This window comes from Osmerus eperlanus, chromosome 10 (assembly GCF_963692335.1).
Source record: "Osmerus eperlanus chromosome 10, fOsmEpe2.1, whole genome shotgun sequence".
Classification (NCBI taxonomy): domain Eukaryota; kingdom Metazoa; phylum Chordata; class Actinopteri; order Osmeriformes; family Osmeridae; genus Osmerus; species Osmerus eperlanus.
The window spans coordinates 705,075-721,604 of record NC_085027.1 but is presented as its reverse complement, the minus strand read 5'-3'; the positions used below and the strand labels follow the sequence as shown (position 1 = coordinate 721,604).

The 16,530-nt window shown below is 46.1% G+C and overlaps 1 protein-coding gene across 1 annotated transcript in view; it reads left to right on the top strand.

Moving 5' to 3' along the window:
- mapk8ip1b (mitogen-activated protein kinase 8 interacting protein 1b) overlaps positions 1-16,530 on the top strand; it is a 37,997-nt gene that overhangs the window by 16,658 nt on the left and 4,809 nt on the right. Inside the window, exons 3-7 of the mRNA XM_062471730.1 lie at positions 9,113-9,370; positions 13,565-13,646; positions 15,436-15,989; positions 16,026-16,134; positions 16,237-16,530. The exon at positions 16,237-16,530 is cut by the window's right edge and continues 120 nt beyond it. Of these exons, the coding sequence (XP_062327714.1) occupies positions 9,113-9,370; positions 13,565-13,646; positions 15,436-15,989; positions 16,026-16,134; positions 16,237-16,530 (1,297 nt within the window). The remainder of the gene's footprint in view (positions 1-9,112; positions 9,371-13,564; positions 13,647-15,435; positions 15,990-16,025; positions 16,135-16,236) is intronic.

Sequence of the window (16,530 nt, the reverse complement as noted above, 5' to 3'; positions counted from 1 at the left end):
CCAAACAAATCACTTTTTTCACAAATAGATTTTGATCTATTGACAACCTACAATTTCTAGCTCATGGTCTCCTCTCACTTTTGACTGAAGAATAGTTGAAATAGGTCTCTATTCAGCCTTAAGTCAGCAACGTTAGTCTCTCACAAGATAACATAAATGGAAATACTTCTTTAAAAACAAAATATACATTGCTTATTTTTCATACACACGTTTATTCTTTTTTATATTATATATATAAAAATTATCACAAGGAATAAATTAATGGACAATTAAATCAGATTCTAAAATTAAATTCTAAATTCCCCACATTGTCACATTGTCAAAACTAAGAGTTATGTTAGCTACCAGATTAAGGTCTCGCATACAATGACACCCATTACCACTTAAGAATGAAAAAAAAACACTATAAAAATAAATATATAGGTATTCTAATCCAGTTTGTGTATTGTACCATCAACCATCAATCATCCATTAATGTCACATGTCCTTTGCAAAGAAAAGTAGTACATTATTCATTTAAGAAACTGTTGAGTTATTCTCTGCCCTAGTCCCAAACCACAAGTGATTGTCGCCTAGTATTCTGTCTGGCCGGCGCAGTGTGACCATGCAATAACATTTGGAATCAAATTGGTGTTTCCAAAGCCACAAATCTTTAAACAAATCATTTTATGTACTGCTAATAAGTTAGACAGAAAGTAATGACTTGGAAGTCAGCTTTATTGTGGGTGTAACTTCTCTACCAGACAAGAACACAGAGAGAGACACACAGAGAGAGAGACAGAGAGACAGAGAGAGAGAGACAGAGAGAGAGACATAGAGAGATACAGAGAGACAGAGAGACAGAGAGAGAGAGACAGAGAGAGAGACAGAAGGAGAGAAAGACAGAGAGACAGACATAGAGAGAGACAGAAAGAGAGAGACAGAGAGAGAGAGAGAGAGCGAGAGAGAGAGGAGAGAGAGAGAGAGGGAGAGAGAGATGAGAGGGAGAGAGAGAGAGAGAGAGAGAGAGAGGAGAGAGAGGCAGGAGTGAGAGAGGCAGAGAGAGGCAGAGAGAGAGAGAGAGAGAGAGAGAGAGAGAGAGAGAGAGGAGAGAGAGAGAGAGAGAGAGAGAGAGAGAGAGAGAGAGAGATAGAGAGAGGCAGAGAGAGAGAGGCAGAGAGAGAGAGAGAGAGAGAGAGAGAGAGAGAGAGAGAGAGAGAGAGAGGCAACAGCTGTTAACTGTCAGCTGTCCAGTTTTCCATACATAAGAGATATCTTTATACCTAGTTATACAAGAAAAAAAGGTGGAGAACAGTATAGGAACACATACTGAACAAGTTGGACATCTTTATAAGCAAAAGGACAGAAGAAAAATACAGTAATTTGAAGAACTCCACAGCAAGCTAGCAAGCTAACAGTTCACCTTCGTCTCCATGACAACGCAGTGAGTTGTTGTCAAACAAATCAGAGCAAACTAGTTAGAATAACTAACTGAAAAAAAGTGAAATACAGACAATTGAATATCCCCTTAAATGTACTAGAATATGGATTCCCTCCCCCCTGGTATGGAGGCAATATCCATACTATATCCAAAGGATATTACTAATGAGAATGGCCGAAAACAATACAAACAAAAGCTTCTAAAAAACAACCCAGAGACACTATATGCCGACTCCTACAAAATTGGAGATGTCAGCAACCTAATCTTCTACAGTGACCAGCCCCTCGCCTGGCACAGTGCTATTAAAGCGCACTACCCCTCAACAAAAAAAGAAGGGATTTGCAATGGCTGGAAACTAAGAATAAGAGATGAGGAAGAACCAGAGAAAGACATAGCCCACATTAACCTGTACAAAACTGGAACAATAATAGTGCAAGGAAAAGACATCAAACAATTCCAACAAGACTTTTTAAATATTAAAGAGAAGGCACAACAGGAGAAGACTGAGAACATCCCCCTCATCCTGGCTGGGGCAGACTGTGCAGACGATGCCCCCCCTCCTGAAGGCCTTATAGAGACCACACAGACTCCCGTGGAAGTCGACGCCAGTGACGAGAGGATGTCTAAACTCTGCGCCTCTTTAATGGACATGAGAGAGAGATTCACGGGACTAGAAATTGAACTTGTTGAAATGAGAGAACTCATCAACACACTACAAACATCACAGACAAAAAACACTGAAAAACAGAGAAAAGTGCCTGTAAGCAATCACCAAGAAGCAGAGGAAAGAAGGGACGACCTCAAGAGAGAAGTGTCTGCACTAAGGATAGAAATGAAAGAACTACAGGAAGAAAGGTTGAGCTATCAGGCCCAGCTGACGGCAATGAGAGAAGAGATAAGAGAGCTGAGGCAAGAAAAAGAGCCAAGAACAAACCAACCCACCTCTGACCTTGACAATAACCTCGACAATATGGGACAAATCAATCTGGACCAGCTGAACTCCGCCCCTTGCATAGAACACAACAACCATACCGAGGCCACACCACCTACAGAGGACACACACATTCCAGAAATAGTGCTCCTAATCGACTCGAATGGGAAGTACATAGAAGAAAAAAAGCTCTTCCCGAAACACAAAGTTACAAAACTCTGGTGTCCAAACATCCAGGGTGCCCTTCACCTGCTGAATGAAGAAAAGATAGGATCCCCCAGTCACATAATTATTCATACGGGTACTAACGACTTAAGAATACTGCAAGATAAAGTGGCCACTGCACTTAAAGGTGTGATAGAGAAAGCCACACACACTTTCCCCAACTCAAGAGTAGTGATCTCTACGCTGCTACCAAGAAAAGACTTCCACCCTGCCACCATCCAGAGGATTAATGCCAGCATATCCAGAGACTGTGCACTCAAGCCTAACGTCCAACTGGCCCACCACCCCACACTTGATCTTGACTGTCTGTATGACCAAGTACACCTTTACAAATCAGTCATCCCTACCTTCGCCAAGACACTCAAAGATGTAGCGCTCAATCGAAACCCCAACAACTCCCATAGGAGAAGCATAAGGCCACACAGCCCAACCAGAGCAAGGAGAAGTCTTCCTGGAGCTACAACAAGAGGAGCTGCACACAGAGGACCTACGGCCAGAAACCCCCCCACAAGACTACAGCACCACCAGACAGACAGACAGACTCCATCAGGACCAGAATACCTACCGTCACAGAGTCCCCACCTCCCGATCCATTCTACCCAAACCAACCCTGGTCAGCCCCAATATCCGCCCCCCCTGAACCTACCTGATCCTCCCCAGTGCACCCTCTACAACCCATCCACAGAACAACAAGAGCCCAATCCTGGCCGCCATAGCTACGCTCAAGCTGTGAGTAGAGCAACACACCAAGCCCCATCATCCTGCGAGATGAGGAACATTCAACAGATGCTCAGCATGCTCTGCCAGCATCTTATAGCATAATAACAACAAAATATTAGAAATACTTTATGAATTACAAAGCTTTTACTATATCATGCTGGAATATACAAGGACTGAGGTCCTCTACTTTTGGCCTTAAGAGCAGAAACCCAGATTTTAGTAAAGAAGTAAAAAACATAGACATAATTATCCTACAGGAAACTTGGAGTAGAGGCGATGAACCTACTGGTTGCCCCCTAGGTTATAAAGAGCTAATAATCCCATCCACTAAATTACCAAGAGTTAGACAGGGAAGGGACTCAGGAGGTATACTCATTTGGTATAAGTCAGACCTAAGTCATGGCATTAAATTGATCAAAAAAGGAACATTTCACATTTGGATTGAAATAGATTGCAAAATACTCTCAAATGAGAGAAATGTCTTCTTATGTGCCATCTATATACCCCCAGTAGAATCCCCCTATTTTAAAGAAGAGAGCTTCTCCATATTAGAAGAAGAGATAAGCAACTTCCAAAGCCAGGGAAATGTAATGCTTTGTGGTGACCTAAACTCCAGAACTGGAGAACAACCAGACATCCTTTGCAACCAAGGGGATAAGCATCTACCTGGTGGAGACAGCCTCAGCTTCCCTAGGTGCCCAGTGAGACTCAACTACGACAAAATAACTAACAGAAACGGGTCTCAACTACTACAACTGTGTCGCACCCTTGGTCTCTATATAGTCAATGGTAGGCTAAGAGGGGACTCTTACGGAAGGTACACCTTCAGCTCATCTATTGGCAGTAGTACTGTGGACTACTGTATCACAGACCTCAGCCCAGAGTCTCTCAGAGCATTCACAGTAAGCCCATCCACCCCCCTATCAGACCACAGCAAAATCACACTGTATATGAACAAAGAATTAATTAATCAAGAATCATCTAAAACAAGCAATCTACATAGCATTAGTAATCGTTACCGATGGCGGAAAGATAGCCAAGAAACCTATCAGGATGCTATCCACCAGCCACAAGTACAATCTCTATTGGATAATTTCTTAAACAAAACATTCCCCTGTAATAGTGAAGGTGTCAATGTAGCAATAGAAAACATAAACAACATATTTGATATATCTGCCTCTCTATCTAATCTTAAAACCTCAAACAAAAACCCCAAAAAGGCCAATAATTATAAAGAAAAATGGTTTGACGAGGAATGTAAAAGCATGAGGAAGATACTGAGAAATGTATCTAACCAGAAACACAGAGACCCAGATAACCAGGCACTACGCCATCACTATGGCATAACACTTAAAGAGTATAAAAACATACTAAGGAAAAAGAAGGAACAATGTATCACAGAACAGCTCAATGTAATTGAAGAATCTATTCAATCAAATGTTTTTTGGGAAAACTGGAACAGACTATATAAACAACAACATGAAGAATTACCCATTCAAAATGGGGATATATGGATTAACCACTTCTCCAAGCTTTTCATGTACATAGATAAGAACCCAGAACAAAAACACATACACGATAAGCTCCAATTACTTGAATCTGCAATTAAGAATTACCAGAACCCTCTTGACTTTTCAATAACATTGAACGAACTACAAGATAAAATACAAAACCTAAAATCCAATAAAGCCTGCGGTGTTGATGGTATACTAAACGAAATGATCAAATTTACGGATGACAAATTTAAATTGGCCATACTAAAACTTTTTAACACCATCCTCAGTTCTGGTGTATTCCCTAAAGTCTGGAACCAAGGTCTGATCACCCCAATATTAAAAAATGGAGACAAATTCGATCCCAATAATTACCGTGGGATATGTGTCAACAGCAGACTGGGTAAAATCCTCTGTAGCATTATTAATAACAGACTCCTGCACTTTCTCAGCGAAAACAATATACTGAGCAAATGTCAAATTGGCTTTCTACCAAATTTCCGTACATCGGATCATATATTCACCCTACAAACAATTGTCGACCAACAAATTAACCAAAACAAGAATAAAATCTTCTCTTGCTTTGTTGATTTCCAAAAAGCATTTGACTCAATCTGGCATGAAGGCCTTTTATATAAACTGATAGAGAGCGGAGTCGGGGGGAAAACATATGACCTCATAAAATCAATGTACACAAATACCAAGTGTGCAGTCAAAATTGGACAAAGGCATACAGACTTCTTTGTCCAAGGTCGAGGAGTAAGACAGGGATGCAGTCTGAGTCCCACCCTCTTTAATATCTACATAAATGGTCTGGCGAGGGAACTAGAACAGTCTGCAGCACCTGGAATCCCTCTCCTGGACACAGAGGTCAAATGCCTCCTCTTTGCAGACGACCTTGTGCTTCTGTCCCCAACCAAGGAGGGACTACAGCAACATCTAGACCTGCTGCACAGATTCTGTCAAAATTGGGCCCTAACAGTCAATCTAAAAAAGACTAAAATTCTTGTTTTCCAAAAAAGAACCAGAAATCAGGATCCCAAATATCGATTCCTCCTGGGAACCAACCAATTAGAATACACCAAAAATTATACTTACCTTGGTCTAAACATCAGCACCACAGGCCACTTCCAAAAAGCTGCAAATGACCTGAGAGACAAGGCACGAAGGGCTTTTTACGCCATCAAAAGAAATGTTAAAATTGACATCCCAATCAAAATCTGGCTTAAAATTATTGAATCCATTATAGAACCCATTGCGATATATAGCTGTGAAATCTGGGGCCCACCTACTAACCAAGAATTCGCCAAGTGGGACAAACACCCCATAGAAAGCCTGCACGCAGAATTCTGTAAAAACATATTAAGAGTTCAACGCAAAACCCCAAACAATGCCTGCAGAGCTGAATTAGGAGTGTATCCTTTAATCATCAAAATACAAAAAAGAGCAACTAAATTCTACCTACACCTTAGCCAAAGTGATGAAAATACCTTCCACCACAAAGCCCTTCTATGCCAAAAGATGAAGCCAGATAAGAGTCCTCTCATCCAGCTAGTCCAGAGGCTCTGCTCACCAAACCCCACAGAGCCTCAAGACAGCAGCCACCTTATTAATCCAAAACAAATAGCAAAACAGCAAAAAGAAAAGTACATTGTTTATTGGAAAGAAGTTACACTAAAGCAAAATAAATTAGAATGCTATTTGAATCTAAAAAGACAGTACACAATGGCAGAATACCTGATCACTGTGTCTGAACCAAAAATAAGGAAGACATTAACTAAATACAGACTCAGTGAGCACAGCCTGGCCATAGAGACAGGCCGTCACAGGCAGACATGGCTGCCCAGAGAAGAGAGGCTGTGCTCTGTCTGCTCACAGGGAGAAGTGGAGACAGAGCTCCACTTCCTAACAGAATGTGACCACTATACAGACATTCGAACCAAATACTTCCCCAAAATTACCAGCATATACAAGGAATTTGAAAATGTAACAAATAGAGAGAGACTGGTTTATTTATTGGGAGAAAAACCTAACTGCTGTATTTTAGCAGCAAAGTATGTATCAGCCTGTCATGGCTTTAGAGAAAGCCACAATGAGGACAATTTATAATATGGCAAACATAACATGTTTTAATTTTTGTTTTAATATTTTGTTTAAATTTTACTGTAATTTTTCAGAATTTCAAATTTAGTATTTGATTTTTACTATTATTATTATCATTATATAACCTGTATGTGCGTATGTATGTGTATGTATGGGTATATGCGTGTGTATATATACGTGTGGGTGTGCATACATGTGTGTATGCGTATACATATATATATGTATATATACATATGTGTGTGTGTATCTATTTACTTATTTATTTATTTATACCGATTATTTGGCAACATTAATAATATACCAACTTGACTAATAATAACATGGATACAAGTTGTACACCTGTGTGGTGTAGATACACTGTATATGTTAAACTGCCGTGTGTGTCTCTGTATGTGAGTGTGTGAAATATAAGTATATATAAGGCCATGATTTACATTGATTAATATTTCTGTAATTCTACCGTTGCTTTGGCAATATGAACAATTGTTGTTTTCATGCCAATAAAGCCCTTTGAACTGAACTGAACTGAGAGAGAGAGAGAGAGAGGCAGAGAGAGAGAGAGAATGTTCCTTTGAGCAGAACATCAAACCATGCTGTCAGATTATCCCTCATCTCGTTCTCTGGCTGTGAGTAGCCCTGCTTATCTATATTCACAGAGCAGGGTTAGATTTGTTTTTTATTTAGGTATGTTAGGCGTTAGTCAAATCATAGTCCCTGCCAAAAAATACCTGTTTCAGCAAAGACTCTCATTCATAAGCACACACACTATGTATTTTTGTTGCTGGCTACCGTTAGTTTACTCAGGGCTAGCTTTATGGAAGCTAGTGATTAACCTGCCCACTGTTAGTCCATATAGGGCTAGCTTCCTGGAAGATAGTGATTAGCCTGCCTATCGTTAGTCCATATAGGGCTAGCTTCCTGGAAGATAGCGATTAGCAAAGCTGCTTGTTTACACAGGCAGGTGACGCAGGCTTGTTTGTCAGGACAGACTAATTCAGTGTTGTATTGTTTTCCCGACTGTGTTAAATATAGCTGAGCCCTCAGGCTTGTCAACGCTGTCTGTGTGTGTGTATGTGTGCAGTATGTGTGTACACCAGAGATGGAAAAGGTACACACATCCTTTCCTCAAGTAGAAGTACAGATACTCATGTTAGAAAACTGACTACACTTTTTCACTCAAGTTAAAGTAAAGTCATGTCGACATGAACTCCCTCTGTCTCATCCATAACGTACATTTTTTTCAAAAAAATGTCCACACAGTGAAAGGAGGGGAGGTGAACAGAGAAGTTTTTGTAGAAACTTAGTTTTGAAAATATTTTTTTTCAACTTTCAAAACGTTTTTTTTTCTTCAAAATTTATAGTGAAGTAAAGTACTGATACCAGAAAAATCTACTTAATTACAGTAACCCAGACAGACCTTAATCCTACAGCAGAACATCTACCATCTGGATCTTTACAGCTGATGCTTTACAGTGAATACCAGTCATTGATTTGTTGATCACATTATTAGAGGTTGATCACGTGATTAGATGTGTGTGTAGTGTGTAGTATGTGTGTGCAGGGTTACAGAGGTCAGGGCCTCTGAGGTGTGTGGGTGTAGTGTGTAGTGTGTGTGTGTAGTGTGTAGTGTGTAGTTTGTGTGTGCAGGGTTACAGAGGTCAGGGCCTCTGAGGACATTAGCTGAGCTGACATCGGTCCTGGTCACCTGCTGAGAGGGAAACACCAGGTCACATGACCTGCTCGTGTGATCCGTTGTCATTCTAGGACAGTTGTAAACACTTATTAGCTTAATTTCCTTCCTTAATCTCTCTGTGATTACCCTGTATCTGTGTATCTCTCTCTCGCTCGCTCGCTCTCTCTCCTCTCTCTCTCCTCTCTCTCTCTCTCTCTCTCTCTCTCTCTCTCTCTCTCTCTCTCTCTCTCTCTCTCTCTGTCTTCCTCCGACTGCCCCCTTCCTCTTCCCACTCACTTTCTCCATCTCTTGTTCTCTCCCTCTCCTCTCCTCCCCCCTCTCCCTCTGTTTGGTAAGTCGCTCAGTGTCGGCAGAGAGAGGGTGACTGCTGATTGGTCAGCTCATCTCCCCCTCCTTTCTCTCAGTCTTCTTTCTCTATTCAGCCCCTCCTTCACTCCTACTATCCTAACCAGGCTGTGTAGCTGTTTTTCTCTCTCCCTTACTGGGTCTTTCTCCTGACTGACGCATGTATCCTCCAATCCCTGCAGGGCCATGTGAGGCGGGGGACCAATAGCGTGTCAGGGAGGGCGGAGCTAGGAGCTGTCGGACACATCCACACGGAGATGCTTCATTTGGACCTGATCGACGACGACGACAGTTACTGCGGCGACACAGAACCCTCCAAGCCGTGCGCCACAGCATCCCTGCTAGCGACCAAGGACCCCACGGCAACCGTAACCATGGATACCTACCGTCCCAAGAGACCTACGACCCTTAACCTCTTCCCCATGGTGCCACGCACGCAGGTGAGCCCTCCCTCACCTCCCTCCCTCTCCTCCCTCTCCTTCCTCCCTTCCTCCCTCCCTCCCTCCTTCCTCCCCCCTCATGACCCTTGCTTCTCCTCGTTAACTCCAGTTTGTGACAGTTGAGTGGAGACAGAGGAGGGAGGGAGAATGAGTGACTGACATCTTTCTTACTCCTGGTCTGGTCTCTGTGTGTGTGTGTTTAGAGCTTGAGGTGAGATCAGACTGGTATTAGAAGTCACCACTGTTCTCTCCTCTCCTCTCCTCTCCTCGCCTCCTTTTCTCTTCTCCTCCCCTCCCCTCTCCTCCCCTCTCCTCCTCTCCTCCCCTCCTCTCCTCTCCTCTCCTCTCCTCCCCTCCTCTCTCCTCCCCTCCTCTCTCCTTTCCTCTCTCTGGGTTCTGGGTTAGGGTAGACAGAACAACGTCTGGATTGTGAAGAGAAACAAGAAGAGAGGGAAATGTGTTGTTTTTATTCGTGCCCGTCTCCGTTAGGGTGACGACGTGCTAGCTCGTGACTGTGTGTGACTGTGTGTGTGAGAGTGTGTGTGTGTGTGTGTGAGTGTGTGTGTCTCTCTCTCTCCACAGGAGCTGCTGTAAGAGCTGCTGCTTTACTGTATCAGTGTGTGTGTGTGTGTGTGTGTGTGTGTGTGTAAGAGCAGTCATGTGCGGTCAGCCTGAGGTAGATGATCTTCCCCTGTCTGAACACTGCAGTTACACACCACCAGCCTGACCCACAAACATTTACCTTTCTACATGTTACTCATATAGCATCTTTGATATGTTGTGCATGTAGAAAGCCAGCAGAAGACCAGGCATCAGAAGTTTGTACTTGTGACGGTTAGAGTCAGGGTGTGAACATGGGAATACTGCACTGGGACCTGAGATGTGTGGAACTTGTAGTCTTCATCCAGAGAAGGTGCAGGAGTTCTGAATCACATCCGGACATAAGTGACTACTAGTAGAACATTGGTGAAAATTACATTCTGATAACATGGGGATGAGTATATCTCAGTGGTAGAACATGGGGATGAGTATATCTCTGTGGTAGAACATGGGGATGGGTATATCTCAGTGGTAGAACATGGGGATGGGTATATCTCAGTGGTAGAACATGGGGATGGGTATATCTCAGTGGTAGAACATGGGGATGGGTATATCTCAGTGGTAGAACATGGGGATGGGTATATCTCAGTGGTAGAACATGGGGATGGGTATATCTCAGTGGTAGAACATGGGGATGAGTATATCTCAGTGGTAGAACATGGGGATGGGTATATCTCAGTGGTAGAACATGGGGATGGGTATATCTCAGTGGTAGAACATGGGGATGGGTATATCTCAGTGGTAGAACATGGGGATGGGTATATCTCAGTGGTAGAACATGGGGATGAGTATATCTCAGTGGTAGAACATGGGGATGGGTATATCTCAGTGGTAGAACATGGGGATGGGTATATCTCAGTGGTAGAACATGGGGATGAGTATATCTCAGTGGTAGAACATGGGGATGGGTATATCTCAGTGGTAGAACATGGGGATGGGTATATCTCAGTGGTAGAACATGGGGATGGGTATATCTCAGTGGTAGAACATGGGAATGGGTATATCTCAGTGGTAGAACATGGGGATGAGTATATCTCAGTGGTAGAACATGGGGATGAGTATAGCTCAGTGGTAGAGCATGTGGATGAGTATATCTCAGTGGTAGAACATGGGGATGAGTATATCTCAGTGGTAGAGCATGTGGATGAGTATATCTCAGTGGTAGAACATGGGGATGAGTATAGCTCAGTGGTAGAGCATGGGGATGGGTATAGCTCAGTGGTAGAACATGGGGATGAGTATAGCTCAGTGGTAGAGCATGTGGATGGGTATAGCTCAGTGGTAGAGCATGTGGATGAGTATATCTCAGTGGTAGAGCATGTGGATGAGTATATCTCAGTGGTAGAACATGGGGATGAGTATATTTCAGTGGTAGAGCATGTGGATGAGTATATCTCAGTGGTAGAACATGGGGATGAGTATATCTCAGTGGTAGAACATGGGGATGAGTATATCTCAGTGGTAGAACATGGGGATGGGTATATCTCAGTGGTAGAGCATGTGGATGGGTATATCTCAGTGGTAGAACATGGGGATGGGTATATCTCAGTGGTAGAACATGGGGATGGGTATAGCTCAGTGGTAGAGCATGGGGATGAGTATATCTCAGTGGTAGAACATGGGGATGAGTATATCTCAGTGGTAGAACATGGGGATGAGTATATCTCAGTGGTAGAACATGGGGATGAGTATAGCTCAGTGGTAGAACATGGGGATGAGTATATCTCAGTGGTAGAACATGGGGATGAGTATATCTCAGTGGTAGAACATGGGGATGAGTATATCTCAGTGGTAGAGCATGTGGATGAGTATATCTCAGTGGTAGAACATGGGGATGAGTATAGCTCAGTGGTAGAACATGGGGATGGGTATATCTCAGTGGTAGAGCATGTGGATGGGTATATCTCAGTGGTAGAACATGGGGATGGGTATATCTCAGTGGTAGAACATGGGGATGAGTATATCTCAGTGGTAGAACATGGGGATGAGTATATCTCAGTGGTAGAACATGGGGATGAGTATATCTCAGTGGTAGAGCATGTGGATGAGTATATCTCAGTGGTAGAACATGGGGATGAGTATAGCTCAGTGGTAGAACATTGGGATGGATATATCTCAGTGGTAGAGCATGTGGATGGGTATAGCTCAGTGGTAGAACATGGGGATGGGTATAGCTCAGTGGTAGAACATGTGGATGAGTATATCTCAGTGGTAGAACATGGGGATGAGTATAGCTCAGTGGTAGAACATGGGGATGGGTATAGCTCAGTGGTAGAACATGGGGATGGGTATAGCTCAGTGGTAGAACATGGGGATGGGTATAGCTCAGTGGTAGAGCATGTGGATGGGTATAGCTCAGTGGTAGAGCATGTGGATGGGTATAGCTCAGTGGTAGAGCATGTGGATGGGTATAGCTCAGTGGTAGAGCATGTGGATGGGTATAGCTCAGTGGTAGAGCATGTGGATGGGTATAGCTCAGTGGTAGAGCATGTGGATGGGTATAGCTCAGTGGTAGAGCATGGGGATGGGTATAGCTCAGTCGGAAGAGTATTTGATTGCAGATCAAGAGGTTGCAGGTTGTGTGTACAGCATGTGCTCGGCTAGCAGGGGTCCTCCACCTAATCTGATCTAATCCTTAATCTTAAAGTGTGGAGGTGTCTCTACCTCCAACCCTGGCTGCTGGGATTAACACTTGTGTGTGTGTGTGTGTGAACACTCCCAGTCTCCCCTCTTACTGTGGGTCCCTCCGTACTGTTCAGACACACACACACACACACACACACACACAGACATGCACACTCCGAGGCAGACACACACCTGCATGCACCCGCACACAGATACACGTCATCTCCCTCTACCTGCCGCATCACTGGTACGGTCTCCATGGTGACAGGTCTTCTTGTCTGAAGCATCACAGAGTGAGTCAGAAAAGACGGGGGCAGTTTTTATTTTGGGCAAATCATCACTGGCTCAACAGGAGGCATCACCCACCCCAGTCCAACACCTTCAGCGTCAGACAGCAGTGTGTGTGCGTGTGTTTGACTGTGTGTCTTGTTTAACTAACCTTGTGGGAGCAAGTATGGTGACATGTGACACACCTGACCCTGTGGGGCCGTTCTGCTGGGACCCACAACTTCAGCTCTGGTTTGAGGGTTAGAATTACATTAAGGGCTTCAGGGTCAGAGACAGTTTGAAGGTGAGGTGAATGGTCCCACTAGGATAGAAAAACAAACTTGTGTCTCTGTGTGTGTGTGTGTTCCCAGCTGGGAACAGGGGCTTTGGTTCCCTTTAAATGCTCACCACAAAGCCTGGACAAAAGAATCCCTGCTCATTCAACAGAATAAAAGCCTGTGCGTGTGTGTGTGCGTGTGTGTGTGCGTGTGGAAGAGCGAGAGAGCTCAGAGAGAGAGAGAGATTTTGTGTACATTGAGTTTGTGCATCCAGAACTCTCCCACTAACTCTCTCCCCCTTTCTCTCTCCCTTCTATCCTCCACCTCACTCTTTCCTCTGGCCTTCTCTCTTTTCCCTCCATCCACATTTCTTATTTCCTCTCTCTCATCTCTCCATCTCTCTGTCTCCATGTCGGACCGGCAGGATACGCTGAACAACAATTCGTTTGGTAAGAAGTACAGCTGGCAGGAGAAAGTGTCTCGGTCGGCCTCCCCCCTCAAGACAGGTGAGCCGCTCCGTTCTGCCGCTCTCTCCTCAGGAGATGGCTGGATCGTACCACCAGAGCTCTGCTTTAGGGGTGAGGGGGGGGGCGATGCTGAATTAACAGTTTTAGAAGCACAGGACACCTCAGCATGAAGTGATCTGCCTGTCAGGATGTTGTGCTGTTCAGCGGGCTAACTCTGTCATACACAAAAATCGTATCTGTGGATTGTGTAAATATAAATACTGCACATTCACAGAACACATCCAGAGCTTTATTTAAATCTTTAGTCCAGCTGTATATAACTGTAACAGTGGCTACGCTAGGCTATAATATGTACTGCCTGTAACCATAACGGTGTTGCCACTGTAATTCTAGGTTATGCTCGGTTTCACTTGGCTATGCAGGGCTATGATGGGCCGTGTTAGGCTGAGCTATGCTAAACCATAACCTGCTAGGCTAGGCTAAGCTAGGCTAGGCTAGGCTAGGCTAAGCTAATTCATATTGACAGCCAGCTGGGGCGTTGCTAGACCAGAGCTGCCAAGCTTTTTCAGCCTCGTTACAGAACTGAAGCTTCCAGACCTGCTCCGGCAGTTCAGGCACTGCGCCCAGGCAAAATGTTTACATTTTGTTTGAGTTTGGCAAACAAACATATGCGGTATGGTTGAAAAGTTACTAGCCACAAAAATGAATGATTTTCTGAGTATAAACTTTACAAACGTAACCGTTAATAGAAGAACTGGACTAAAGTATTACATGAAGTATGAAAAATCCACGGAATGCAAAACCCAAATTATTATTTCGGTTTTGGTTAAAGACATTCTTTTACTGCTGGGTCTGGCTGGGGATTATGACATATAATGTGGATTATTATCCGTGGGTTACCTAACAAGCTACATTTTGCTGCTGTCTCATTTCTCTTTTCCCTCGTGTGTGTGGTCGCTCGTGTGTGTGGTCGCTCGTGTCTTGTCTCCGGTTGTACGTGTGCTGTTGGGTGTACTTTATATGTGCGGTGTGTGATTGTGTCTTGTCTGTGTGTGAATCGTGCACGTGTGTGTGCGTGCATCTGCCTGTCGACTGTGTGTTTGTATGGCTGTGTGCTGTCTTGGACCTGTCTGTGTGTCTGTCTGTGTGTGTGTCTGTCTGTGTGTTTGTATTTGTGTGTGTATATGTGTGTCTTGCTTGCCTGCTCATCTTGTCTCTGTCTGTCTGGCTCATCTCTGTGTGTACATGCGTCCCCATGTGTGTGTGCACCTGCGTGTGTGTGCACCTGCGTGTGTGTGTGCCTGCGTGTGTGTGCACCTGCGTGTGTGTGCGCCTGCGTGTGTGTGTGCCTGCGTGTGTGTGTGCCTGCATGTGTGTGTGCCTGCATGTGTGTGTGCCTGCGTGTGTGTGTGCCTGCATGTGTGTGCGCCTGCGTGTGTGTGTGCCTGCATGTGTGTGCCTGCGTGTGTGTGTGCCTGCGTGTGTGTGTGCCTGCATGTGTGTGCGCCTGCGTGTGTGTGTGTCTGCGTGTGTGTGTGCCTGCGTGTGTGTGTGTGTGTGTGTGTGTGTGCGCCTGCGTGTGTGTGTGCCTGCGTGTGTGTGTGCCTGCGTGTGTGTGTGTGTGTGTGTGTGTGTGTGTGTGCGCCTGCGTGTGTGTGTGCCTGCGTGTGTGTGTGCCTGCATGTGTGTGCGCCTGCGTGTGTGTGTGTCTGCGTGTGTGTGTGCCTGCGTGTGTGTGTGTGTGTGTGTGTGTGTGTGTGTGTGTGCCTGCGTGTGTGTGTGCCTGCGTGTGTGTGTGTGTGTGTGTGTGTGCGCTTCCCCTTCCCAGGTGACCTTCCCCCCCCCCACGAGCACACCTGTCTGAGCGACGAGGACAAGCAGCGGCAGGGGGGCGGGACCCAGGTGGGCGTGGCCCAGACCAAGGACTGCGGCACGTCCACGGACGGCCCCTGCCGCCGAGGCCACGCCCCTGTCACCACGGGAACACGCTCCAAGCTGCAGGATAGGAAGCCGCCGCCACCGCCGCAGGACTACGCGCCCCTGCGCCCCAGGGGGGACGGGGCGGAGGACAGGATACACTACACCACGGACGTGTGTCTGGAGCCCACCGAGGAGATCTACCTCACGCCCGTGCTGCGCTCCTCAGAGTCCCTCCATGACCACGCCCACGCTCAGCCAGACCTCCCTCCCTCCCAGCAGCCAGAGCACGGGCGCATGTCCCTCAGCTCAGACACCGAAGGCCCGCCTCCCTACCAGCCCCTCCCCGACCGGACCAATCCCTGCATCAGCGAGGAGGACGAGGTCTACGTGGCCCCGCCCCCTTCTTACGCCTCGTGCATGGAGGCACTCGCCACCCCTCCCGCCCCCCTCGGGGGCTCTGCCCTCGGGGGCTCTGCCCTCGGGGGCTCTGCCCTGAACATGAGGCTGCAGGGGGCGGGACTGGGTGTGGTGGGGGCGGGACTGGGTGTGGTGGGGGCGGGACTGGGTGTGGTGGGGGCGGGACTGGGTGTGGTGGGGGCGGGACTGGGTGTGCAGTACGTGGATGACTATGGGGGGGAGGAGGAGGAGGACAGGGTGATGAGGGACGGACCAGGGAAGGAGGGGGGAGGTGCGGGGAGGCAGGGGGCAGGCAGGGGGCCGGGGGGCCCCGGGGCCCCACCTCGGACTTCCATGAGTTCTGAGGCCAGCGGCCTTTCGTACGACTCTGTGAAATACACGCTGGTGGTGGACGAACACGCCCAGCTGGAACTTATCAGCCTTCGGCAGTGTTACCAAGGTTACAGCGATGACAGCGACACGGCAACCGTATACGACAACTGCGTCTCGTCTCCGTATGAGTCGGCCATCGGGGAGGAGGGGGAGGAGGAGGAGGAGGGGGAGGGGGAGGAGGAGGGGGAGGAGGAGGAGGAGGAGCGAGCCAGGG